At 38.2% G+C, this 26604-nt stretch overlaps 1 protein-coding gene across 2 annotated transcripts in view; it reads left to right on the top strand.

Moving 5' to 3' along the window:
* The window catches only part of Nfkb1 (nuclear factor kappa B subunit 1), a 115821-nt gene that overhangs the window by 49913 nt on the left and 39304 nt on the right, over positions 1-26604 (top strand). For both annotated transcript variants that reach the window (XM_027935367.2, XM_027935368.2), the window contains exon 6: positions 16947-17095. In XM_027935367.2, coding sequence (XP_027791168.2) covers positions 16947-17095 — 149 coding nt within the window. The remainder of the gene's footprint in view (positions 1-16946; positions 17096-26604) is intronic.

Below are 26604 nucleotides of genomic sequence, written 5' to 3'. Positions count from 1 at the left end.
GAGGCCCAAGTACTTCTTACCTCCACAGTAGTTCTCCCTGTAAACCCACCCAGTTGCTGTGTGGCTTAAGAAGCTAGCTCCCTTGCCTTTTTGATGTGCCCCACCCATTTTTTAGTGCTTTCTTATTTCTGAAACCATGAGCTGTTCTGTGTTCACCCTCTACTTTCCCTGCCCAGTCCCGGAATATCATTCATCTCTCCAAGAAGCCCTCATTCCTTTTGGCAGAAAAATTTCTTCTAGACTCTTTCATTAGAACTAGAAAACTGATTTTTTTTTTCACATCCCCAGCCTTATTTTGTATTTTATTTACAGACAGGGTCTTACAGAGTTGCTTAGTGACTCGCTTTTGCTGAGGCTGGCTTTGAACTCAGGATCCTCCTATCTCAACCTCCTGGGCCACTGAGATTTCAGGTGTGTGCCACCACCCCTGACTAGGAAGTTGATTTTTTTTTAAGAGTCTTAGACTCATACTCTAATCCACATCACTAATTCCATCCCAACACCACAGGCTTCTTCCTGCCCGTTCCCCATCCCATATTTGCATCTTTCTTATATAGTGAAAAACCCTATTGCCAGTGATGGCAGTGTACTCACTCATTTGCTGAGTCTTGTAATATACACAAACAAAAATATTAATAGAAATGTTGTGGGCTGGGGTTGTGGCTCAGCGGTAGAGCACTCGCCTCGCATGTGCGAGACCCTGGGTTCAATCATCAGCACCACATAAAAATATATGAATAAAAAAAAAGTATTGTGTCCAATGGCAAATAAAAAATACATATTATTACCTTATATACAATCAGAGATATGATAAATTGTGGTATAAAGGTGTATTAATAATTGTAATGCAAAAAAATAAAATAATAATAATAAAAAAAGAAAGGTTGTATAGTTTTAGAATTACTGTGCCAGTACCAATTCTAGCTACAAATTTACTAATACAATTCGAAATTTCTTTGCAGTTCTTTTGGCCAAATATATTCAGGATATTCAGAGTAATGTTCTTTGTATTTTTTTTTCCTTTTAGGTAATTAGATTTTCATTAAGCTACAGAGTTAAGCCAGATCTTTGTGTCAAGTTTTAGGAATTTTCTCATTCCTATTGATTTAATTTTATTTTTGAATATAGCATTTATTAGTCTCACATAATTTTTCATTTATGTGAGTTTCACTAGACCCTTTCTAAATTATTATAAAGTCAAGTTGTTTTATTATTTTTAAAAATAGGAAAATAAAACCCAGCAGGCAGAGCCTTGATTTAAAGTGCATCCTGAATGGTTATTTCAGGAACCTGAACTCATCCACACCCAGAATGTTCCCTTGTAGGTTTCAGAGCCTCCTTGTTGGCCTTTCTGCCTCGCCTTTGTGTAGCATGTAGTTATCCAGTGCACACCACCTGCCAGACACAGTGCTGGCCTCTATGGTCACACACTTGAATGTGATCAGCTCTCTGCCCCAGGGAATTGCAGGGAGAGAGAGAGGGAGAGAGAAAGAGAGAGAGAGAGAGAGAGAGAGAGTGTGTGTGTGTGTGTGTGTTGGGGAGGGCTGGGGGAAATGCATCTTCCTAAGATCATTCCCCAACTAGGTGGTCCTTCCCCCTGTTGGCCATGGGGTGTACCACAACTTAGTGAGGCCCTAAGAAACTTAGGGAGACCCTGTCTCAATAAAAAAAAAAAGAGACTGGGGATGTGGATCAGAGGTTAAGTACCCATAGATTCAATCTAGAAAGAAAAACTGTTTTCAGTTAAGCTATCCATCAGTGTGAGGTGATAGATCACATCACCTATCACACTGTCTTCTGGGACAGGCTTTCTAAAATAGTGAGATGGCAAGATGCTGGAGATCACTGTTTTGCAACTTCAGAGATTAGCTGTATGTCCCATGCTGGTGACATACAACCTGAGGGACATTCCCAGTGATGAACCCTAGGGATCTATTTACCCCACTATTTTAATTTACTTCCTCAATCTTGAGCCCTTTTAAGGTTCTTACCAAATTTTCAAGTGACATAAAGTGATAGATAGCAAATAATTTAAATTTAAATTAATCTTAAAAAGCTGGGACAAAGTGCCAAATTCTTAGGTAATGACGTTTAAAAAGAGATACATGCATCCAGAAAACAAATTACCCCAAGTACAGGGTGGGAGAGATGATTTAGCAGCAGTGCATGCAAAAAGATCTAGGAGTTAACGATAGACTCACCGTGAGCCAGCAAGACCATGTGACTGCCAAACAAGGAATTTAGGCTGCATTAATAAGAGCATAGTATGTAAGCCCATGGAGGTGGTAGTCTCTCACTCTACTGAAGGATCACACCAGGAATACGTGTCCACTGCTGGGCCCCACACTGGCAGAGATAGAAACCCGTGTGAGTCTGTTCAGAACAGCATAGTGACAGGACTTAAAATTGCTGAAATGGGGAATGGTTAATGTTATTTACAGCCTGGAGGGTTGTCTGGTTGTCTTCAACTAGTTGAATGGCTGTCATGAAAAGAAGGGTGAAATGTGCCCTGTCATCGGAGGACTGAATAGGGAGCCATGAGCAGGAGCCCTGGGAGAGCACCATTTCAATTGTCGGGGAGTCAGAGCTGCCTGCGGGTGGAATGCAGAGCATCAGGATGAGTGAGTTCATTGCCACTGCAAGGGTTCAAAAATTAACTGGAGGACTCTACAGGGCAGGGAGCCACCTGGGCTAAGACTCTCAGCACAGACTTACAACTAGCCAGTCAATTCAGCCTGCCTGCCTCTGTCCATCCTCTCTCCCTTCCCTTCCACCCACTTTGTCTTTAGAATTAAATAAGTCATAACTTTATAACAGCTAAACAAGATGTGGTTATAGGGTAGTTTAGATTCTCTGAAAAATCCCTAAAATAATGGAAACCAGTAGCTTGAAAACCATTTTATCCAAGGCTCAAAATGTGTGACTTATTTCATATACTTATGTATTAATCTATTTATATAAGCTAAACATTAAATTACTTACCACGCGAAAGGAGTGTTGGTTTTTTTTTTTTTTTCCTGGTTTAAAGTACTGTCATACTTTAAGTTACTGGCTGATGTTATCCTAGAAGTTGGTAGAAATTTTGGTGTTTCCCCCTTCCTACTTTTGTTTACATCATAGTATGCAGATGGTACAATATTTTGGTTAACCTCAGTCTGACACTTAGAGGATGATTTCTTTTTTGCCATACTAGTGTCTGGGGGTGTGAAATGACAATTAAAGTGACACCAAGAAATCAGACAAAGAAAATTTCCCAGTTCTACTCACTTGTAATTCTCCTAATTTAGTAGGGGGTTTCCAGAGGAAATCACAGGAGAATAGCTCAAATGCGCTTTATCTTATGTACTTTCCTTCTAAAGGAAAGAGCAGCTCATTGTCTTCTTCCCAGAGTAGCCCAAATTCTTATACAAGGCAGCTGTATTTACTAGGGTACAAATTAAATTCCAGACAGAAGGAGGTCTCTAAGTACTGTCAATCACGGAAAGCCTCACTGCTCCTCTAACCAGAGGCTTCTGCGAAGGAGATAGAGTAGGTTTAACAAGCAAGAAAAGTATGAGGTGACTATATGCCTCCACCAAGAAAGAAATCAGTCATGTTTAATTCCAAATGAGTTTCATATTTAATTCCAAATGAGTTTTCAGAGTCAGAGAAATCCCTCATTATCTCAAATTAGATTTGGTTGAAAAACATTGTGGTAGCCAGGCATCATGGCGAATGCCTATACATAATTTTAGCAACTCTGGGAGCTGAGGCAGGAGGGTGGTGAAACCCTGTTTCAAAATAGATAAAATAAGTAAAAAGGGCTGGGGGTGTGGCCAAGTGGTAAAGCATCCTGGGTCAATCCCCAGTACCAAAAAAGAAGAAAAAAAAAAGAATGGAAAAAGAAAAAGAAGAAAGAAAAGGAAAAGAAAAATACTGTGTTGAGGGTCAGGGATGTAGCGCAGTGGTTGTAGCTTGCCTAGTACACAGGAGGCCCTCGGTTTCATCCCCAGCATCCCACCACCACCACCACATACAAAGTATTAAGAGACTTAAAAAACATTTTAAAAGAATGGTAGAAATTTATATATTTATATTAGCAATTTCTGTTTTCAAAAAACAAATGTCAGAGTCCTAAAATATTTATTTTGGAGTTATTTCAATCACACCTAACATGTGTTTCAGTCCCTCTAATTATTTTTAAGTTATTCAAAAGGAATTTTTAAAACTTTTTTGATTAAAATTTGTTATTTTGTTGGCTTGTCTGACCCCCGCCTCCCCGCCAACTTGTATAATTGAAGCATTTCTGACATATTTCCAGAACAGACAGTTCTTTATTATCAGCATTTAATGACCCAGGGCAGGGCACTCTTTGGATTTGTTGAAAATAAACACTTTGGGTACTCAGTTTCAGCTTTAATGACAAAAGTTGAAATCTTTGCCTAACATGAAGGTTTTTCTTTGTCTCTAAATTTTGATTTTCCATGCTACCAGAGGCCCCATTACAACAGGTAATTTGAGTGTTGACTGTATGTTTTCTCAGTTTGTAATTGTGGTAAAATGTATTTAAAATGTTCTCAATTTTTCAATTAAGTTTATCTATAAGGTTTTTCCATCTCTGAAATTCTATGGTATTAAACTCTTTCCTTCCTTCCTTCTTCCCTCCTTCCTCTTTCTTTTTCTGCAGTTTGAAATTGTGATCTTTGGGTATTGTCCTTTGTGTGTCTTATATATATGACTAGGAATCATAGAATTTTAGAGCTGGAAAATATGCCATCCTACAAAAAAAAAAAAAAAATTAAGAGGTCCACATGGCTTTGTATGGTGGCACATGCCTGTAATCCCAGCTGCTCTGGAGCCTCAGGCAGAAGGATTGCAAGTTTGAGGCCCCCCCTCAAAAACTCTGCCTCAATACAAAATTTTTCAAAGGGTTAGGGATGTAGCTCAGTTGTAGAGTACCCATGGGTTCAATTCCCAGTACTGCAAAATAAATAAATAAAGTAAAATAGAGCTTTGGATATGTTTAGTGGTAGAGTGCTTGCCTAGCATGTGCATGATCCTGGCTTTAATCCACAGCAACACACACACACACACACAAAATGCCCAAAGTGGCAAGGTGACTTATGCAAAATCATAGTAATAACTGGTGACTAGGACCCTGGCCACCTACTACAGCACTGAAAATTAACCCAAGTATTCTTATGTAAAAAAATCTGCAGATTCAGCCAGGCCTCTAAGTAAACAAGAATATTTTTGACAAAGTTAAGCATGGCATGCCATCTTCAGGAAATGATTTGCTAACTCTAATGTATTTAGTATAAAGGGGAACATTCTCCCATTATACCATATGGAAATTTTGGACATTCTCAAATTTGAGAATTTTGAGGCAGTTAGTTTAAACCCAACTTATTCAGACTCTTCATCAACATCCAAAATGCTTTCTCCAAACCTGGAATCAGACTTGAAGAAAAGTACAACTTGAGGTAGTGAAAAGTTTCCTGATTTTTCACTTATAGATATTTTCAAATGACTCAGAAGCATAAACTGACGCTGTAGGGCTGGGACTCTTTGCCAGTGGGAGAGTGACAGCGTGTCTTGGGGACGCTGATGGGAAGCCTGCCTGTGGCTGTCCTGCCACTGTTTGCTGGCAGTGACATGTGAGGTGCATGTCCAGATGACATGGACACGGGGCCTGCAGCCCAGGCTGGGCTTCTCCTCCCACCCCCGTCTCAATTCTGCTCCATCTAGCTCCGACTCTGACTCTTTATGATCATTTTCCACCCATCCTGCCACCTTGGCCAAGCCCCAGCACAGTTAGGAAATTGTGCTTCAGGGTTGAATTCTACCTGAGAGTTAAACTTAGGAAAATTAAAGATGTTTTAGCATTCCTGCTGCCAGCCTCTCTGGAAATGAAAGTTGTTTTTCTAAGTGGAAAAGGCTAAGAGAGTACAAGGGCTTCAAAAAATAATCCTCTTGGAAATGGCTGTGCCAAAGTTAGGTGTTCCCAACTTGGATATCAAACCAGTGAGTCAGTAAAACTTCACAAGTTAATTGGCTTCATTTACTCACCTTTGCTGGGACTTTTCAGAAAGTCCTTAGGGATTCCTAGAGTCAGATGATTGAGATGAACCCCCCAGGACAGGAATGCTTCAACAGTCCTTAAAGGAAAATGGCTTGGTGGCCCTGCTGTTGGCATCCTTTCCTAATGCTGCTTGGGGCAGTTGACCACTTTGTGGCTCCCTCCTTCTTCAGTACAACCTGGAGCCAGTGATTAGTTCTGTACACAGATATTGATTCAGCAGCTGCTGGTTCTGTGCAGAGGATTGGGGAAATAGAATTAGTATCTCTGTCCTCAGAGATCAATCAGTTGAACTGTAGCGCTAAGATAGGCCCTTAAATAGCTGAAATATAGTGATATCTTGTTTGTTGTACTCAGCCTTGTATAACCAGTAGTTTCTGCATGGGACCTGATGAGTAAAATATTTTTTGAGTGAAAGAATAAATGATCTAATAGCTCCAAGCAAAGATAAATTTCTGTGAATTAGCTAGCTGATTATAGAAGATTTGAGGGAATCAAGCACATGTGCTGGATCTTGAAGAGAAAAGTAGATGTTTGAAAGCAAAGATCTATCTAGAGAAAAATCACACAAGTAGAAAAATCAGTAACAAAGCCTCAAAAATAGAAATCTCTGAGCTCAAATAGGGAATAGTGAGAGATTCTGTTGAAATGAAGAATACATGAGAGGACAGGTGGTAATAAGGCCGGAAAGATATAACAGGACAGATCATGCAAGAATGTAGACTAACCTTTTTGTGAAAATAGGGCAATAGAAGTTTTAATATATATCATAATCAGCAGTGTGCTTCAGGAATATGAATCTCATAGTTTGAGAAGGGAAAGGCCCAGGGACACCAGTTAGAAGAATTGCAGTGATTCAGCATAAGTTAAACTTAGAGTTCAAGCTAAGATGTGTAAACTATGGCAATGAGAATAAAGAGACAAATGCAGAGATTTGGGAGGTACCACTTGGTTAAAATGTAGCCATTGATTACAGAAGATAAGAAGCAGAGCAATTCAAGATGATAGGAGGGTTTCCATGCAGTTGCTTAGAAGATGGTAGTGCTATTTAACAGAGGTGAAATGGGTTTGAGAAGGAAGATGCTTAGTCCGGCCTTGGGCACAGAGTTGTAAAAGTGGTATAGATAATAAGATGTCCTGAGAGCAGATGAAATGTCAAATATGGTTAAAAGAATAGTGAGAACATGAGACTTAAATTTAGTTGTCATCCACATGGAGTAGACAGTTAAGTCCAGAGTGGGTAAGTGTCAAAGGTGTCATGGTAAATATTAGAAATGGACCACTGAGCAATCTCTGGAGAGACTTTGCCTTGGGAAGGAGAAGAGTGCCTTAGTCAAAGCAGCCAGTAATGTGAGGGGAGGTCTGAGAGAGAATGGTAACACATCCCATGCTTCAGAGACGCCAAGTGGGGTGAAAAAATAAGAAGTGACTAGTAGGTTTGGAAACTTGAAGTCAGTCATGACCTTTAAGCATTTTTTTTTTTTTAAAGAATAGGGGAATTAGTTAATTTACAAAAGGCTGCAGATGAAGTAGATGGTTCCACTTTGGTAATTAGAGACTTTCTTGCATACTTGGGAGGGAGAGAGAGAATGCTGTTCCAGCAGATATGAGCAGAATCTTTTCTCATTTCTCATTGGATCTCTCATTGGATCCGGGAAACATCAAATGAAAGAACAGGTCTTCATTTCTTGGTTAGCGGCTAGCTCCATAGGTCTCAATAGATGCTAAGCTTGAAAGTCATCCTCCTTATCAAGAAAGGGTTGTTTTTGGAATAAGAAAGGGGAGTGTGCTTGTCTGGAAATTGAGGTAAAGGATGGACTCCTCAGAGAGGAAGGAGGGAGCTGGTGATTCAAAGTCTGGAATGAGCAGTGGAGTACTTATTCCTGGAAATGAGAACAGACTTATGTTTCTCTGAATCAGGGGGGATATGTGAAATAGCAGGGTGTTTTGAGCCTCAGTAACAGTAAGGAGAAGGGAGGTTAAAGGAACTCACGCGTTGTGCGTTCTACCTTCTCATTAAAATCAGAGGATATCTCCACTGCAGATGTCTGTTAAGGCAGGAAGAGAAAAATAACAATCGCTGTCATTTATTTCATGCCTGCTTTTTATAAAGAACTGTACTAAACACTTTGTCTCCTTAATCCTCATCAAAATTCAGAAATTATGCATTTGTGTTCACATTTCAATAGATGAAAAAAACAGGTAGAAAAGGTCAAGTAACTTGCTCAGGGTCCCCAAGCTGGTAATGGAAGAGCCAGGATTTAGAACCAGGTCCATCTGATTCCAAAGCTTGTGCTCTTTATTGAAAGAGAGTCCATTGGTTTGAGATCTTGAAGTGTAGCCCTGCACCACATCATGGTAAGATCTTTTGATAAGATCTATGGTAAGATTCCTATCAGCCACATCCGGGGAGGGACACTCTCCTTTGAAGAGTGAGGGACTGTGAAATTGGGATGGACCAGAATTGTGAATCCTGGATACCTGAGGGAACTAAGACAGGCATAGAGGAAATGTGTGAGGCTAGTGCTGAGCCTCACGGGTACAAGGGAGAATGCTGCATGGGCAACAGCAGTCAGGGTGGCAAGAGGGATGTACGAGGGGTGCATGAGATCTAAGAGGAGAGCTGCTCCCTTGATATTCCAAGGGTGATGATGTAAAAGTCACCTTCCCTTCACTGCCCCACAGATGCTGGAACTCCTGTCTCTTCAAGGTTAGATTCCTCTTACCCATAGGTCATGGCAGCTACCAGAGTCCCTAGCTAGACATCCTTCCACCAGCATAGGCCAGTGTTCTGCTCTGGTGCAGGGTGGTCACAGTGTATTTTAAATCACCTGTTGAGAGGCTACTTTAGGTCTAGCCTTCTTTTTAAAGACAAGATAATAAAAGAAAGAATATAGTCTCCTTAATTTTTTTCCTAACACAACTCTATGTTTCAGTAAACTGCCTTCACTAAATAACTTTTTAAAAATATTTTTTTTTAGTTCTAGGTGGACACATGACTTTATTTTATTTGTTTATTGTTATGTGGTGTTGAGGATGGAACCCAGTGCCTCACATGTGCGAGGTGAGCACTCTACCACTGAGCCACGACCCCAACCCCTAGATAACTTTTTAATTATGCCTTAATTATGTAATTATGTGCTCACTGAAGAATTAATTATTGAATGTCCACAATATAACAAACATTATTCCAGGAACTGGGGAATAAGAGGAGAGAGATCAGTGTTTTCTTTCTTGATAGAGCCTGCAATCTAGTGGAGAAGAGAGGCAAAATTAAAACACATGAAATGTGTAGTATATTAAATGGCAATAATGTCCAGAGAAAAATAAAATAGGAAGAGGAATAAGGAATGTGGGGATGGGATGGGTGAGCGTAGGTAGGGGTACGATATCCAACAAAGCCCCCTGAGAATTGGCAGTTATGCAAAGCCTGAAGGTGGGTAAGGGATGCACAGATGTCCTGGCTAGAGCATCCTAGGCAGAGGACACATCACGAGCAGTAGCTTTCAGGTGGGAGCTCACCTGCTAGTTCAAGAACAGCATGAGTCTGATGTGAGTGAGAAACCAAATCAGAGAGGAAATGGGGGGTCAGACAGCCTCGGGCCTCATTGGCTGTTACAAAGACTTTGGCTCTTAGAATGGAGAGGCATTGGAGGATTTGTTTCATTTTGTTTTGCTTTTTTACATGGAGATTTTTAATCATGTATACACAGAAGAATAGAATGAGCAACCTGTACCAATCACTCAGCTTCAACAACTTTCATTTTTGGAGAGTTTTGAGCAGAGGAATAACAAGCCTTGGCATGACCTGACTTGGACAGGGTTGCTCAGGCAGATCAGTTGTGGGGAGGCAAAACAGGCTCAGGAGACTTGTTAAGAGCAAAAACATAGGAGACAGAGGATACTGGCTTGAAACTAAGTGGCAGTGTTATGTGGGAAGTAGTCAGACTTGGAGTATCTTTTGAGGACCTGACTTGATATTGATATTGATATTATATCTGATTCTAAAAAAGAATTCGAGAATCCATTAATTAGAGAAAGAAATGGTACCAGAATTCCACTATGTTAAACTTTTTTATCTGCTCAAGAATGCACCCAACTGGCAAAAATTGGTTTATGTAGGAACATTTCTAACACAATTCATCCCAAAATTGCCAACTCTACTTTTTCCATATCCTTTTGCAATCATGGTTAATTGACTGGACAAAGGTGAGGATTTATTTATAATTTGTTAATGCTGTATTGACACTTATTGAGGTGCAAGACCCCCAGCAGTTCTGTTAACAATAGTATACTTCTTATACTTGATTTTCTTAAAGAAGCATGATTTATAAACAAGTGTATCTGATGTCATAAAACTGAAAATTAAGATAAAACCTAAAAAAGGAAACCCTAGGTTAGCATGAGACACACAAAAAAATTAAACTTTCAGAGCAGAGTTATATGTAGATAGAGATTTTATTCATCTTTTCTGTGTCATAGATGAGTCCCTCTTGGCCTGTGATGTTGAGATATGGTGGTTTGCTATTTTCCACCCAGCCTAACATCTTGAACCATATGTGCCATTGGTCAATCAAGTAGGGCACTAAGCAAGGTAAAAGAACATCAATAAATTACTGCAAATCCCTGGGCACCGCTGGAAAACAGTAAATGGATCAAAGAGGATGTTTTCATTTCATCCCATCCCTTACTGAGAACACCTCACTGACATTCACAAGACTTCCAGAAGGATTTCCAGGGTCCTCTGTGTCTTGGCTGTCTAACTTAGGGTTATATCTCTTGTTACTCAATCTGTCTAAACTTGTTTTCTTATCTGCAAAATGGGGGTAATAGTGCCAACCATGCCTACCTCACAATTTTGTCAGGAAGCTTAGGGGGCCTTTGCAAAAAGAGAGAATGGAAAAAACCTATACTTCCATGGCACCTACCACATGCCAGGCACTGTGTAGTTCTCACAACAGCCCTCTGATGTCACGTTATTGGCCCATTTTGTAGACATGGAGCTTGAGGCTCAGGGAAGTTATCTAACTTGTGTAGGGCCACAGAGCTGGGAGTGGGGAAAGCTAGGAATTGATCCCAGAACTTGATATCCCCTGCTTTAGAGAGAAGGAAGAGACTAACTTTACTGAGCATCTTCCTATGCCAGTAACTATGTTAGACACAGCTTTGCACGCTGTCATTTAGTGAAGTCAATCTATACTTTCTGGTTGTTCAAATAATAAAGAACAAGGAACAATAAGAACTGGCTACTTTTCATCCATAATATTCTTTCTTTCCTTTTTCTTCTTCCTCTCTTTTTTCCTTATAACCTGACTTGCAACCTAACAGAAAAGAATAAATGTGTGGTTTCATGTCTGTCACATGATTTTTTTAAAAATATTTATTTTTTAGGTGTAGATGGACACAACACAATGCCTTTATTTTTACGTGGTGCTGAGGATCGAACCCAGGTCCCGCCCGTGCTAGGCGAGCGCTCTACCGCTACCGCTGAGCCACAATCCCAGCCCCACATGATTTTTTTAAATGAAGAAGACATGCAAGTGGACAATAGAACTTTTCCCACCTTTCACAACTGTCTGTGAGGCCTTTCTCACAGAACACACCAACAATACCAAACAAACAGGTTTTTCAGGAATAACTGTCATGTACCAACACTGTGGTAGGCAAAGTAAAGCTATAAAACCCTGAAGAGTTTGCACATATACCAAAGTGATCGAGTCCAATGGTAGCACAGTGTAATGGAAAATCTGAATTTTGGAGGTGGACCAGATCCAAGCTCAAGAAGCTGCCCAGTCCCCACATGAAAAGGAACCATAGCAGTTTACTTCATTTTACCGGGTCTCCTTTCCTTCAGCTGTGGAATGGGGTATCACTGCTGACCCCATCCCAACCCTGGGCTGTTGTGGAGATTGACTGAGTTGACATCTTCCTTCCCCTTTCAAAAACACAGCAAGTTAGCCAGTATAGATGTAGATGGCCTGAAAATTAACTAACAAGTAAGATAATGACTCTTTCGTAGCTGATCGCATGTGATTTTCCTGTCCTGTCCCTCTAATCACATTCCTGAAACAGGGACAGTAGAAGGGCCTTAGTGGGCTAAAGTAGTGAGGACAGTGTCGTGAAAGATTCAGATTTAGGTCTTCCCTTAGAGGAGTGGATGTTTTTGGCTGGAAAGAGAAAGGACCCCTGGGTGGTAGAACCACTTGAAAGAACACCATACAGTGGCAGCGAGAAAGTCTGAGGAGTCACGGGGGGACTCACCTTTGAGCTCTTGCACACACTCTTCTCCCTGCCAGGAATACTTTCTCAAGCCCCTGGGCCCCTACCACCCCTCCTCTTGTTAGACTCCTACTCTTCTTTTAGATCTCAGCCCTGATTTACTCTCTCAGAAATTCCCGACCAGGTCAAAACCCTATTACAGATCTTTCTTTGATAAGTTCTTCACATTTATGTGTTTTTGTGTGTGAGATTATTTGATTGGTATCACTCCCACTCTCTACTTCCTGTAAGAACAGGGTTCAGACCTGTTCTGCACTCACGGCGTGTCCCTTCTTTCCCTGATGCACTACCGTGTGAGGAACATTTAGAAGGCGCTTAATATATGCTCACTGAATAGATAGATAAGTTTTGGTTATCAGTGAAGTCATAGCCCTGTTGGAAGAGAGGATCTATAGTTGGGATTGCTAATCCCATTAGGTGCCAAGCACTGTATTTAACAACCCTGAAAACAGCAAGCATATTCATGCTTTTAAAGATGGAAAAACTGAAACCCAGAGATATTAGCCATCTTTTCCTTCTTCACTGTCATCATCGCCATTATTACTTCACAGGAAAATCTAAGCAGAGAAGAGCAATTTCGTGTGTCACATCCTACATTCATGCTGCCTGAGCTTTCTGCCAGTGTGATTTGGCCAAATTGACCCAGAGAGGAAACTGGATATTTCAAATTCTGATTCCTAAAAAATTCTAGACTACATCTTTTTTGTTGGTGTCATTGTTCTAATTAGTTATACATGACAGAAGAATGCAATCTGACATATCATACATAACTGGAGTACAACTGCTCATTCTTCTGGTTGTACATGAGGTAGAATCACACCAACTGTGTGATCATATGCACCTAGAGTAATAATATCCAATTCATTCTAGACTACTTCTTTTAGCCAACTTTGAAGAACCAACCTGCAAGTGCTTCTCCACAGTATGTCAGAATTATTTTAAATGAAAGTAGTTGATTTGACTACGATCAATAGTACCAAGACCCTTGGTTTCTAGTTCTTTTGGGGGAGAGGTGGGAGAGATTTACTGGGGATTGAATCCAGGGTCACTCTACCTTGAGCCACATCCCAGCCCTTTTTTTAATTTCATATTTTATTTTGAGACAGGACCGTCAACTTTATCTTACTTCAGCCTCCCGAGTTGCTGGTTTCTACTTCTTATTTGAAAAGCAGATGTAATCTGCGAGTCCCAAAGCTTCTGGAAGAAAGTCTCAAATTTCATCAAGGAAGCCAAGAAAGCCTGAGAGCTCCCAACAATGACAGCTGCTAGTGTAAAGACATTGTTATTACTAGAAAATTAACAAAGCCTGGTAACTCAGGATTATAAAAGACTTACCCTGGGAATAGAAGGGGCATGAACTGGTCGTTCATTCCTGCCACCCACTTTTAAACAGGATGTTTTAAAAAGTCATCTCAGGGCAATTTTGTTATCAAACGATCTATAGGGGGAAGAGCACATGACAGTCATAAACAAGCTATCAGTTAACACTGTATACTGCTATTATTTGCTGAGCACTCTTCTAAAAACTTTGAGTGATTAACATGGGTAGTTCTCACCACAACCCTTTAAGGTACTATGATCCCAGTTTATAGATGAGGAAACTGAGCAAAGTCATGCGGCTTGCCTGGCCTAATGTCCATGTTCTTACAGTGTCCCTGCATATCTGACTGCTCAGTAATTTCACCTTTATCTCCTTGGCTGTATTGGGAAGTTTAATTTATGTTTAAGCCAGTACTGATCAAAAGTCTGTCTTGTACAGACTCTTTCAGGAAAACCTTTCCAACAGATACAGTTGCTCTTTATCAACTTAATTTTCAAAGAAGTCACTGTTCCAAGAAGTGAAAAGGAAAACATGAAAACAGATTTTCCATAGATCAAATGAATTTCTGAATCAATTGCAAATACCTCTCAGTCATGGCATTTTATGAAGGATGGTCTCCCTGGAGTGAGTTTGCTAAGGTCTTCCTATACCATATAACTTGCAAATAGTATCATTTTTGTCTGTCCCCACACTTCAGCTTTCTTCTTTCAGTTGGTATTTTGGAAAGTCCACAAAGCCCAGGGGCCTCCCTGTTGTTGCCCTGTGGTCTATGTAAAAACCAAACATTGCTCTGCTGAGTTGGACTCTTTCAAATGGATCAAACAGCACATTAGTCACTGGCAAATCTTTCAGATCCTTTACCTCAGAGACTACCCAGTTCCTCATTCTTGCCACCCTCCTGGCATGAAGTAATCGTAAGAAAAAGATGTGAGTGCTTTGTGAACACACCTCCCACCACTTTCCATCAGGGCTAGTGAGTAACTCTGTCATAGCAGTAACATGGAAGGGTCCAAGTGTTCAGGGCAATTGGGTTAATCCCGGACTTCTCAGGTGGTTTCACCCATTTAAGGTCATTAAGTTTTTTATCACGCCTCACTCTCCTGCTCTTGTGATCACTGTCACCTTAGAAGTGAAGTTACTTGGTTTATTTAGTACTCCTTTATTGTTCATTAACGAAAACTGATTTCAGATGTCATTCCAAGGCCCAGAACTACAGTAATCCAGGGAGGACAGTTAGCCTGGAGCAGATCCGGCACTCCATATTCCCTGTCCTGCACTCAAAAGCAAAGGCTTCCTGCCTGTTATAAAATAGGGAAACATGCTCAATTCATAGTGAGCTTTATGCGCAGAAGGGTTTTTAAACATTATGCCTAAGACATTGATTTGTGCTTTGAGGTGGTCAAAATCAAATTTAATCTGAAACCCCCTTTGTAATTAGTCTCTGCAAAGACTGGAAGCCTATCCCCAGCAGGTGGCCTTGGTCCTTGAGAGTAGGAATGTCTTAGTCTGTTTTCTGTTACTATAACTGAATGCTATCGACTAGGTAATTCATATAAAGTAAAGGTTCATCTGACTCATACTTCTAAAGGCTGGGAAGTTCAGGACTGGGCAGCCATATCTTTCTTTCTGGAGGGACTCTCTTCAGAGTCCCAAGATAACACAGGGCATCATCACATGGTGAGACAAAATGTCCTAACTCAAGCATCTCCTCCTCTTCTTAGAAAGTCCCAGCCCCATTGGATTAGGGCCATAATCTTGTGGCTTATTTGACTTACTCACCTCCCAAAGGCCCCACCTCCAGACTGTAGTTGGATTAAATTTCTATCTTCTTAATACTCACAGCGGGGGTTAGATTTCTACATGAGTGTTGGTGGGGGCATCCAAACCATTGGTAGGTGTTAAGAGGGTTCAGAACTAATCTCTGCCACAGCTCAGCAGTAGAGCTTGGGTAGAGAAGCCCAAAGCACCTAGCAGAGCCACACAGTTACTGGAAGGGAGTCTGTCCTTTGCTCAGGGGACACTATCACTCCCTAGCCATCAGGGGAATAATCCCAGCAATGATCAACTCTTGCAATCACAGACTGGACTAGGAAAAAATCCATACTGGGAACATCCTACAAAAATCCTGCCTCAGTAGAGTATGAATCCAGTTGACAGTGTTTCTAATAGAAGCAGGCTGGTTATAAAGGACTCTCTCTCCTTCCAGGAAGTTTCATTGGCAAGTGTAGGTTCCACTTCAAGTTTATATCAGAAGGAGTTCCAGAGACACAGTGCATTTCCAAGAATTTGCCTGAATTTATGATTGGGTTCTAACTTAATAGGATTCAGTAGAGTAAAAATGAGGCCATGGGTCTTTTCTGTTGGTATGATTTCAATGTTGGGATGTTTTCTGTTACTATAACTGAATGCTCAAGGAAGGAGTCTGTGGTCTACTGATAGGCTGGATAAACAACTGGAGGAGAAAGGGTGTCCAAGATCTTTTGCTTTTCCCTTTTTGCTGTCCTCATTTTAAGGATACACAAATAAAAAAGATAAATGACCTTAAATGGAAAAAAATCTGATTTTATAAACTAAGAACTAAACAGGTGTGAAATCTAAGAATTTGCAGTTAGGGAGTGCACTTTTTTTTTTAACTAAGGAAACTTAACAGTGACCTGAGTGTGTGTGTGTGTATAGTGTATGTTAATTCATTGTCAGAACTTATGGCAGAGAGGACTTCTGAATGCTGAGGTGTTCTAACAGATGACTGTCAGCCAGCTCAGTAGACTTGAGTGTTCAAAGCCAACTTTCAGAGCCAGGTCCTTGGCAAGCTCCTGTCTAATCACACCGTAGAGGCGTAGGATGCACTATTCTGTTTACCTCCCTTATTCTCATGGTTTCCTTCAGTCACCCATTCCTTTCTCACTGATCATTTACCCAGATTTTGTAACCAGAAATTGTGATGAGGGTTCAGAGAAAAAGCACATTCTCGGTGAGTGGTAAAGGGATGCTTCATGACAACACGGCATCCTCCAGGATGTGCTGATCCAGCCTGAGCAATGCATACCGTCTTCTCAATGGCCTGCTTCTGGAGTGTATCTTCTCAGCACATAAGACAGCCTCCATGAACATTTCAGTTTATTTCCATCCTTTCATTTATTCATCACATTTAAAAATAGAACTGCAGGCATATGAATGGATATGCATAATTTGGTATTTTACTTCTTATACTTAACTAGTTTATCATACATTTTTTCATGTGGTCTTGTAGTCAGATATGCTAACTTATTAAATGTTTTTCTTATATAGATCTGCAACTATGTGGGACCTGCAAAGGTTATTGTTCAGTTGGTCACAAATGGGAAAAATATCCACCTGCACGCCCACAGCCTGGTGGGAAAACACTGTGAGGATGGAATCTGCACTGTGAATGCCGGACCCAAGGACATGGTGGTCGGGTAAGTGAGCATCAGGTGCTGCAGAAGGTGGGAGCAGATAGACACGAGGTGCAGGGATGAGGAATAACAAGCCTTTCTCACTAGGCACCTTTCTAAGACCCTCGGCAGGCCTTAAAAGGGAAGGGGGCATTTGCTCTCAGTTGGACTCCAAGGAGGAGGATGGTCACATAGCGGACTTACCTGAGACAACCCTTGGATCTGTGATCCTAGACTAGTTATTTGTAGCACCCTCTTCTACTCTCCAAGGTGGCCCAGTTTGGATGATAAATTACATGGTCACTCAACTAGAAGGCATTTGTGTCACTTTCAACAATATTTTCCTTCTGAAAAAAGATAAGGACAAATTTGAAGAACCCTAACAGTAACAGAAAGCAACACTTTAGAGATAGTTTTTGCATTGTTCTTGATGATTCCTTTAATGAATTTCTAGTGTGAACCTTTGGGGCATGAAGTAGATAAATATGGTTCCAACTCTGTGCTGCTTAGAAAGTGTGCACAGATAAGAAGCCAAGGAATGCAAATTTGTTTGGTCATTCATAGACTTGAAATGTAAATAGAAAGTGACATGATCATTTAAGGATTGGCCAAATAAACAATTTTTAATGAATGAAGTTTTATGTAAATCCAAAAGAATCAAGAAAAATTTTAATAAAACATATTATGCTAAAGAATAAATTTTTTCTCATTTTCCTAAAATAGCACGCTAAAATAGCACACGACATGGTAATTTAACACATGACATAAACTGATATCTACAGTCAATAATCCCAAAAATGTTTTTATTTAATATTTATTTTTAAGTTTTAGGTGGACACAATATCTTTATTTTACATTAATGTGGTACTGAGGATCGAACCCAGTGCCTTGTGCATGCTAGGCAAGTGCTGTACCACTGAGCCACAACTCCAGCCGCCCCCCTAGAATGGTTATTTTAAGTTCTACTTTTGGATTCATCAAAAACCAGAGATAAGAAATTTTTAATTAATCTTATTTAATTTTTAAAAATATCTTTCACCATTTTCTAATCCTGGTTTAAATAGTTTATGCTAAAATTCTAGATAATGTGGGCTATTCACTCAAAAGGAAGGAATTGTTTAACTCATCTATAATTAAGCTGATGATAGCATTTCAGGTTTTAAATTCTGGTCAAGTTTCAGGTTGGTTGTTACCAGGGAGGTTGAGTTGTTATGTTCCCAGGTATTTCTTTGTTTGACTGTAAAAATATTCAAGTGTGAAAAACCTAGAGAGAGAGCTTTCTTTTAAGTTACTAAAACCTGATTCTTTTGATGTTAGAAAAAAAAAAAGACTCTAGATTGAAGGAAGAAGCTTAAGTTGATTTGAAAAATTCAAGTATGTTTCATATGAACTTGTTTCAACATCCTCTTGAAAGACTGGCCTGTTTCCTGCTGAATGTCACCTTTGGTTGGAGGTCTGTTCTGGAATACCCCCTCCAGTTTCTGACTGGCCTAGGAGAGCTTTGAAATGGAGGGTAATTGTTATCACTTTAGACTCATTCATCACTTAGTGTTTCTACAGATTTACTCCAATGGGTTCCTGTTAGTTTGAAGTGTTGATTCTCTTTGGTCTTGTTTAATCTGTGTGCTTATCTTTCTCTTGGAGGAAATTATAGTTAAAGCTCCCTACTAATAATATCTGTTAACGTAAACTTCCAGTACATTGTCTGGTGTTTCTGGAGCTTTGTTTAGCAATCTTTGATGATTTTAGAAGGAACTAATGGGCATATAATAGTACAAGTAAATCCCCTATCTCCAAATAAGGTGAAAATTTGATACCTTTATTCCTTCAAAGGGTGGAGGGGAAGGGATAAATAGGGCTTAGAAGTTGGAAGCATTCATCGTTCATTGACTCATTTATTCATTCATCAAACATTTTGAACATCTTAAACTCCTGAGTTTGAACTCTCTGATGTTGATTTGGTGGTAGCTCTGTGAGATTTTCTAACCCTAGATAATTTCATTGAGGAATTTAATCAAGGAGAGGCCCCTGAGTGCTACATAGACTCAGCAGCCTTTCTTGTTCAATAGCCTGTGGAAGATTGGTACTCCTTTCTCACTTGATTGGTTAGCGGAGAGATTTTTGCCAAAGCACACTGTTTCCTTTATAATTCATTTGTCTTTCTCCCTGTCACTCTCTGTCTCTGTCTCTCGTTTTTAGTTTTCAATATCAGAACTGATTGCTCTTTTGTAGAAAGAAAACCATGCAAGCATTCTGAAAACCAAAATTCTATTTTCAGTTCTATTACTCTAAACAAGTAAGACTAGGGGTAAGTTGCATGACATTTTTGGAGACCTTAATCCCTTCCCTTATAAAATGAGTTTGTATTACAGAATCTATCTCCAGGCTCTTTATATCTCCAAACTTCTAGACTGAGCTAACACTAGCTAATATTATGAAATAACATGAGCAAACTTGCCCACATATGTTTTTGTGGCACGACATTGATTATTATTATAACGTTCTGACTTGCAGGCCAGAATATCAAATGGAAAAATCAGGAAGATAGCCAGAGTTATTCCTTAGACTTGTCAATACTAGAAATAGAACCAAGATAATCTGTTTTCAATAGTACAGATTAGACTAAGAGATGGGTTCACAAGCAGAATACTGATCTAACACATCAAAAAAAGATACATAGGGCTGGGGTTGTGCCTCAATGGTAGAGTGCTTGTCTAGCATGCATGAGGCACTGGATTCAATTCCTGGCACCACATTTAAAAAAGTAAAATAAAATAAAGGTATTGTGCCATCTACATCTAAAACAAATTGTTTTTAAAAAGATACATTAAAAAATGACATTTAAAAGAAATAATCTTAGAGATTCCTAAAATCAAATGAATTACCTTTCTTTGGAGTGTTTGTCTTTACCTTTCTCTCAGCATAAAATTTTCAATAATCTTGGTTTCTATAGCTTTCAAAACTATTTTATCTTTATTAAATTATTTGTTTTAAATAACTTTTTTTTCTTTTAAAATGTTCCTTATTTTTTCCCACATTTTTTTTTACTGGTGCATTTTAGTTGTACACACTGAAGGGATTTATTGTTATATATTTGTACATGCACATAATACATAATGTAACAATCTAATTTGACCAGTATCACTTTCCAGCACTTGAAGTCTTAATTATAGGTTTTATTGCTTTACTGTGAGAGATTTCTCTTTTTGCTTTTTTATTTCTTTGTATTAGTTATTTTTCATTTTTTTTCCTTTTTTTCTTATTCATTTATTTAGTTAGCTTTTACTATCTTTCTTGGAAAAAAAAAGCCTATATCAACAATTTTTCCCATTTTTAAAAATTTGTTCTTTTTCAATATAATGACAGTAGAGTGTATTTTGACATATTACACATACCTGGAGTATAACTTATTCTAATTAGGATCCCATTCTTGTGTGCGTGTATGATATGCAGTTTCACTGCATACATACAGTGATGTATTCATGAATGAACATAGGAAGGTTATGTCAGATTCATTATTCTTTCCTATTCCTATTCCCCCTGCCTTCCCTTCATTCCCCTTTGTCTAATCCAGTGAACTTCTCTTCTTCCCCTCCTCCCCACCTTGTTGTATGTTAGCATCTGCATATCAAATAGAACATTCAACGTCTAGGGTTTGGTGGGGGGGAGTGATTGGCTGAGTTTGCTTAGCATGATATTCTCTAGCTCCGTCCATTTACCTGCAAATGGCATAATTTTATTATTCTTTAAGGCTGAGTAATATTCTATTTTGTGTGTGTGTGTGTGTATTATATTTTCTTTATCCATTCCTCTGTTGAAGGGCACTAGTTTGGTTTCATAGCTTAGCTGTTGTGAATTGAGCTGTTTTAAACATTGAGGTGGCCATGTTACTCTAGTTTGCTGATTTTAAGTCCTCTGGGATAGACCAAGTGGAATAATTGCATCAAATGGTTCTATTCCAAGTTTTCTAAATAATCTCCATACTGCTTTCTAGAGTGATCTCAACAGTGTGCAGTTCCACCAGCAATATATGAATGTACCTTTCCCCCACATTTATTGTTACTTGTACTCTTGATAATTGCCATTCTGACTGGAATGAGATAGAATCTGAGGAAATTTTAATTTGCATTTCTATAATTGCTAGAGATGTCGAACATTTTTTCATGTATTTGGGTTTTTTTATTTTTCAAAGTTTATTAAAAACAAATGGTCATATTCTATTCTTATTCAACAAACTGTAAATTTTACAAAACAAGATCAAACTAATATAAGACATTTCAATAGAAGAAAGTCCAGCTGTTAATGTCATTAATACCAATCATCTAAAGAAAAGTAAATATATCAAATAAATATTTGGAATTGGTGAAACATTTCTATTCTTGGCACTATTTAAACTGAGCCCACAATTTGGGGCTGTGTTTTCCGTTCAAATATTTCATCACTGAAAAACAAATATCTAATAATTAATCATAGTTTTATTTTTTAAATAATAGAGCCTTTTAATTCATTCTTTAATTTTTGATACATATTTGAATTGTTTCGCATTTGCACATAATGCTGTTGTAAACATTCTTTCACACAATGACAATAGGTTCCATATTATTTGTATTTCTTCTGTGAATTGCCTGTTCAGTTCCTGATTTATTGATTGGGTTATTTATTTATTTATGGTGTTAAGTTTTTTGAGTTCTTTATATATTTCTGGAGATTAATGCTGTATCTGAAGAGCAGGTGGCAAAGATTTTCTTTCATTCTATAGGCTCTCTCTTCAAATTCTTGATTGTTTCCTTTGCTGTGAAAAAGCTTTTTAGTTTGATACGGTCCTGTTTATTGAATATCAACAATTTCTTCAACATTTTAGTTCCTTGAAATTTTCATTCAATGGAAAATATCTATAATTACTTATCTTTGCTGTAGGTGGCTTTCCCCACCAATAATCACCACACATTGTTTGCTTCCTGGTAGTCTGGGTTTAGAGAGATATGGAATATTCTTTCACAATTAACACATATAGTATATAGCAACAGGTAAGCCCTAGAAGTGGATATATAAATATAAAAATGCAAAGGAGAAACATTAGGCCTGCCTACTAAGCTAGTGTAAACCATGTTAAATCACTGTTTTATAGATCCAAAATCAATTGATGATTGGTAATTTATTGAATTGAACCTTAACATGCATTAAAGGAGCTGACTGAAGAAAATTGACTAAGTATGGACCAAAGGTGGGAAGTATCAAACTTCCATATTAGACTGTATTTTGAGTCAGAGGCTGCTTTTAAATTCTATGAAGTCAGTGACAGAGTCCTGAGAAAATGAAAGGCCACAGAAAGGAGCCCCTTTTGAATCCCAGCCCAATGACAGGGATTCAGATATAGCCTGAGGGCAGCAACCGTCCCAGATGATTACACGATGGAAGCATCTGGCAGACTGCAGCAAGTTTGAACTTGGCTACTAGTTAAAGACACCCTGGGTCACTCTGATGCCAGGCCCCTTCCCAGAGACCCTGATCTCATTGGAAAGAGTACTGTTGAGCCAGGCGCTTACACCTCAGGGTACATCTGAAGCAACTAGACGGTTTGGTAAAACACTGGTTGATAAGACTCAACCCGAGTTTCTGATTCAGTAGATTTGGGGTAGGGCCTAAAATTTGTATCATAGTAAGTCTAAGTTAATGCTGCTGCTGGTGGTGGTGGTCTAGAGACCACATGTTTAAAACCACCGTGCCAAAAATATGTCATTTTGAGTAAGAAACAGGGTTGTAGTCTCAGTCTCATTATTAGCAATGATAACTTTTCTTTAAAAATGCTGTCAAGTATAATCTAAGTTGAAGCATAATCTAAATATTATAGTAGTTTCCCTTTAAAATATCCATTTCTATGAATTTTGACAAATATTCATATAACCACCACAATCAAAATACAGAATAGTTCCATAACCCCCCAAGTCCCCTGTATACTCTCTTTTATTCAATTATTTTTCCCAACTCACCCTGACAACTTTCTGGTGTGTTTTCTAACCCTATAGTTTTGCCATTTCCAGAATGACATGTAAATGGAACCACAGCATATGTGGCTTTTTTTGAGTGTGGCTCTTTTCACTTAGCGTCATGCAGTAAGATTACTCCATGCTGTTCTGTGCATGAGTGGTTGATATGTTTTAGATATTAAGTAGTAGTATTTCATGATGTCAATGTACTACATTTATCCATTCACCTATTGAGGGATGTTTGGTTTCTTTCCAGTTTTTGATGATAAACACTTTTATGTAAACATAGTTTTCATTTCTCTTGGGTAGATGTGGAGAAGTGGAATAGCTGGGACATATGCTAAGTGTTTGTATATCTTGTTTAAAACTGCCTAATGGCTTTCCAAAGCAATTGTACCATTTTGTATTTCTATGTATTCATATGTGTAATCCTTTTTTTTCCTTTATCCTATTAGTATTAACAGTCTGCTCTTGTTTTCTTTTACATTTTATTATGAAATTTTCAAATATAAATAAAAGTAGAAAGAATGCTACAATGAGCCTACATTGTACCCATCACCAGAGTCAACAATTATTACATGGCCAGTCTTGATTTAAAAATACTCCCATCTGAATGTCTTTTGGCAATTGATATCTGGTTCAATTCCATTATGGTAAAAAAAAATAGTGTATAATTTGTATATTATTTAATACAATATATATAGTATAGTATATAATAGGTATAATTTGTATTCTTATAAATTTATAAAGACTTGTTTTATGGCTCAGAATATGGTCTTTTAAGATTTTTTTCCATGTGTACTTAAAAATAATGTTTATCTTTGTCTTGCTGAGTAGATGTTCTATAAATGTCAATTAGGTCAAGTTGTTTGATGGTATTGTTCGAATCTTTTATGTTGTTACTGGTTTTCTGTCCACTGGTTCTATCAATTATTGAGACAGAGGTGTTAAGATTTCTCACTGTAGGAGCTGGGGCTGGGGCTCAGCGGTAGAGCGCTCACTTAGCATATACAAGGCGCTGGGTTCGATCCTCAGCACCACATAAAAAATAAATAAATGAAATAAAGGTATCATGTCCAACTAAAAAAAATTTTTTTTAATTTCTCACTATATTTATAGATATGTGTATTCTTCCTTTCCGTTCTATAAAATTTTGCTTCTGGTAATGTGAAGCTCTTTTATTAGGAGCATAAACATTTAGGATTCTTATGTCTTCTTGATGATTGATCTCTTTTTCATTATGAAGTGGTCCTCTTTTATCCTTGATAAAGTTTTTTGCTTAAAAAAAAGTTTTTTGCTTAAAAATCTACTGATACTAAGCTACTTCAACTTTCTTTTGTTAATGTTAGCATGGAACATTTTCTTCCTAACCTCTTAGTTATAACCCATTTATGTATTTATACTCAAAATAAATATATACTATGTATAGTTCAGTCTTGCTTTTTATTCAGACAGTGACTTTTAATAGGATTGTTTAAGCCACTTATACTTAATGTGATTATTGATAAAGCTGTGCTTAAGTCCACTATCTTGATGTTTTTTTTTTCTTCTGTCACATCTGTATTGTTTCTACTTTCCTTCTTTTGAAGTAATTGATTATTTGTTATGATTTCATTTTATCTTTTTTTGTTTGTTTTGTTTATACATCTTTGTGTTTTTAGCAATTATTTGGGGATTCATACTACACATCTTGTACTTATCATACTCTAACTTTAAGTAACATTATTTCCTGTTCTGTATAGTGTGTGAACCTTACAACAGTGTACTTTCATTTCCCTTCTCCACATTTCATGCTATTGTGTCATACATGTGCCATAGATCTTACACTTTTTTTTGCCTTAGACAGTTATCTTTGAAAGAAAAAAAATTTAATTAGGGAAAAACATATTTACACACATATTTACCATTTGCCTCACTCATCATTTGTTTTATAAGTCAAGATTTCTATCTGGTATCATTTTCTTCTGCCTAAAGCGCTTCCTTTAGCTTTTCTTGTACTGCTGATCTGATGCTGATGAATTCTTCCAGTTGTCATATATCTAACATGTCTTTATTTCATCTTTGTTATTCAGAGAGATTTGTGAACAATAGAGAATTTCAGACTAACAGTGTTATTCTTTCATGTACTTAACATTTGTTGCCTCACTGTCTTGTGGCTTGCCTGTCTCCAACAAATAATCTCCTGTCAGTCTTATATCATTGTTCCTGTGAACATAGTGTGTAATTTTTTTCTTCAGCCATTTTTCAGATTTTTTTTTTCATCATTAGTTTTAAGCAATTTGATTATGATGAACTTTAGTATAGTTTTTTTTTTTTTTTTCGTAGTCCTTGGGGTTCATTGGATTCTTAGATCTCGGGCTTATATGTTTATTACATTTTGAACTTTTCAGCCATTGTTTTTTCAAAGATTTTATTTCTCCCTGCTCCTCTTTTTCTCTAATTCTGTAGCCCTAATTACACATTTGAAATTGTCCCAGAGCTCACTAATGACTCATTTCCTTCCCTTCCCTTTTCTTTCCTTTCTTTTTTTCCTTCAACAGGTAGAGAACCTAGGGCCTCATCCTGAGCATGTTCGTGCTCTACCACTAAGTTCCACCCCTTCTTATTATTCTAAGTTCTTTTTCTCTGTGTTTCATTTGAATAGTTTTATTCGTATGTTTTCAAGTTCACTAATCTTTTTTTCTACAGTGTCTAGTAGGTTCTTAATCCCATCCAATGTACTTTTTTTCTTAGAAATTGTAGTTTCCATCTGTGGGTTTGTATGAGCTCTTTTTGGTATCTCCAGTGTTTCTCCTTTGACACACCAATGCTTGCTTTCTTTTTGACCATGTGGAATCTATCTATAATAGCTATTTCAATGTACTTGTCTACAAATTTTGTCATCCGAAACATTTCTGGATCTGTTTCTATTTGTTGATTTTTATCCTCGTTATGAATTATATCTTCCTACTTCTTTCTGTGCCTCATAATATTTTATTAGGTGCCTTACAGTTTGAATTTTGTATTTTTGGATGCTGGATTTGTGTGTGTGTGTGTGTGGTGTGTGTATGTGTGTGTGTGTGGATATGCCTTTAAATAATTTTGAGAATTAGAATGAAGTTGAATTTGGGAAACTTGTGACTCTTTCTAGACTTACTTTTAAGCTTTATTAGGGAGACCAGAGAAGCCATTAGTCTAGGTTAACACCATCACTCTGGCACTACCTTCTGAATATTCAATCTGATGCTCCATGCATTATGAGATTTCTTGAATGCTTATAGCTCTCCTTATGCTATAAGAATTGTTGCACCTGATCCTTTATGGTGGCTCCTTTCCCAGCCTTGAGTAGTTTCCCCCCATACATGCTATGATTAGGACTCAGCTGAAGATGTCAGTGGATCTCTGAGTCTCACTGCATGCCTTCTCTGTCTCTGCTGCTCTGCCTGGGAATCCCAGCCTCCTTGGCCTCCTCAGATGTCTAACTGTGCCTCCTCAAATCAAGTGTATTGGAGGCTAGGATTAGGTTCCCCATTCCTATGCCATAGCCTGGGACTCTTTCCAAGTCTT

Source organism: Marmota flaviventris, chromosome 7 (assembly GCF_047511675.1).
Source record: "Marmota flaviventris isolate mMarFla1 chromosome 7, mMarFla1.hap1, whole genome shotgun sequence".
Classification (NCBI taxonomy): Eukaryota; Metazoa; Chordata; class Mammalia; order Rodentia; family Sciuridae; genus Marmota; species Marmota flaviventris.
The sequence above is the reverse complement of the archived record's forward strand: the minus strand, read 5'-3'. Positions and strand labels throughout refer to the sequence as shown.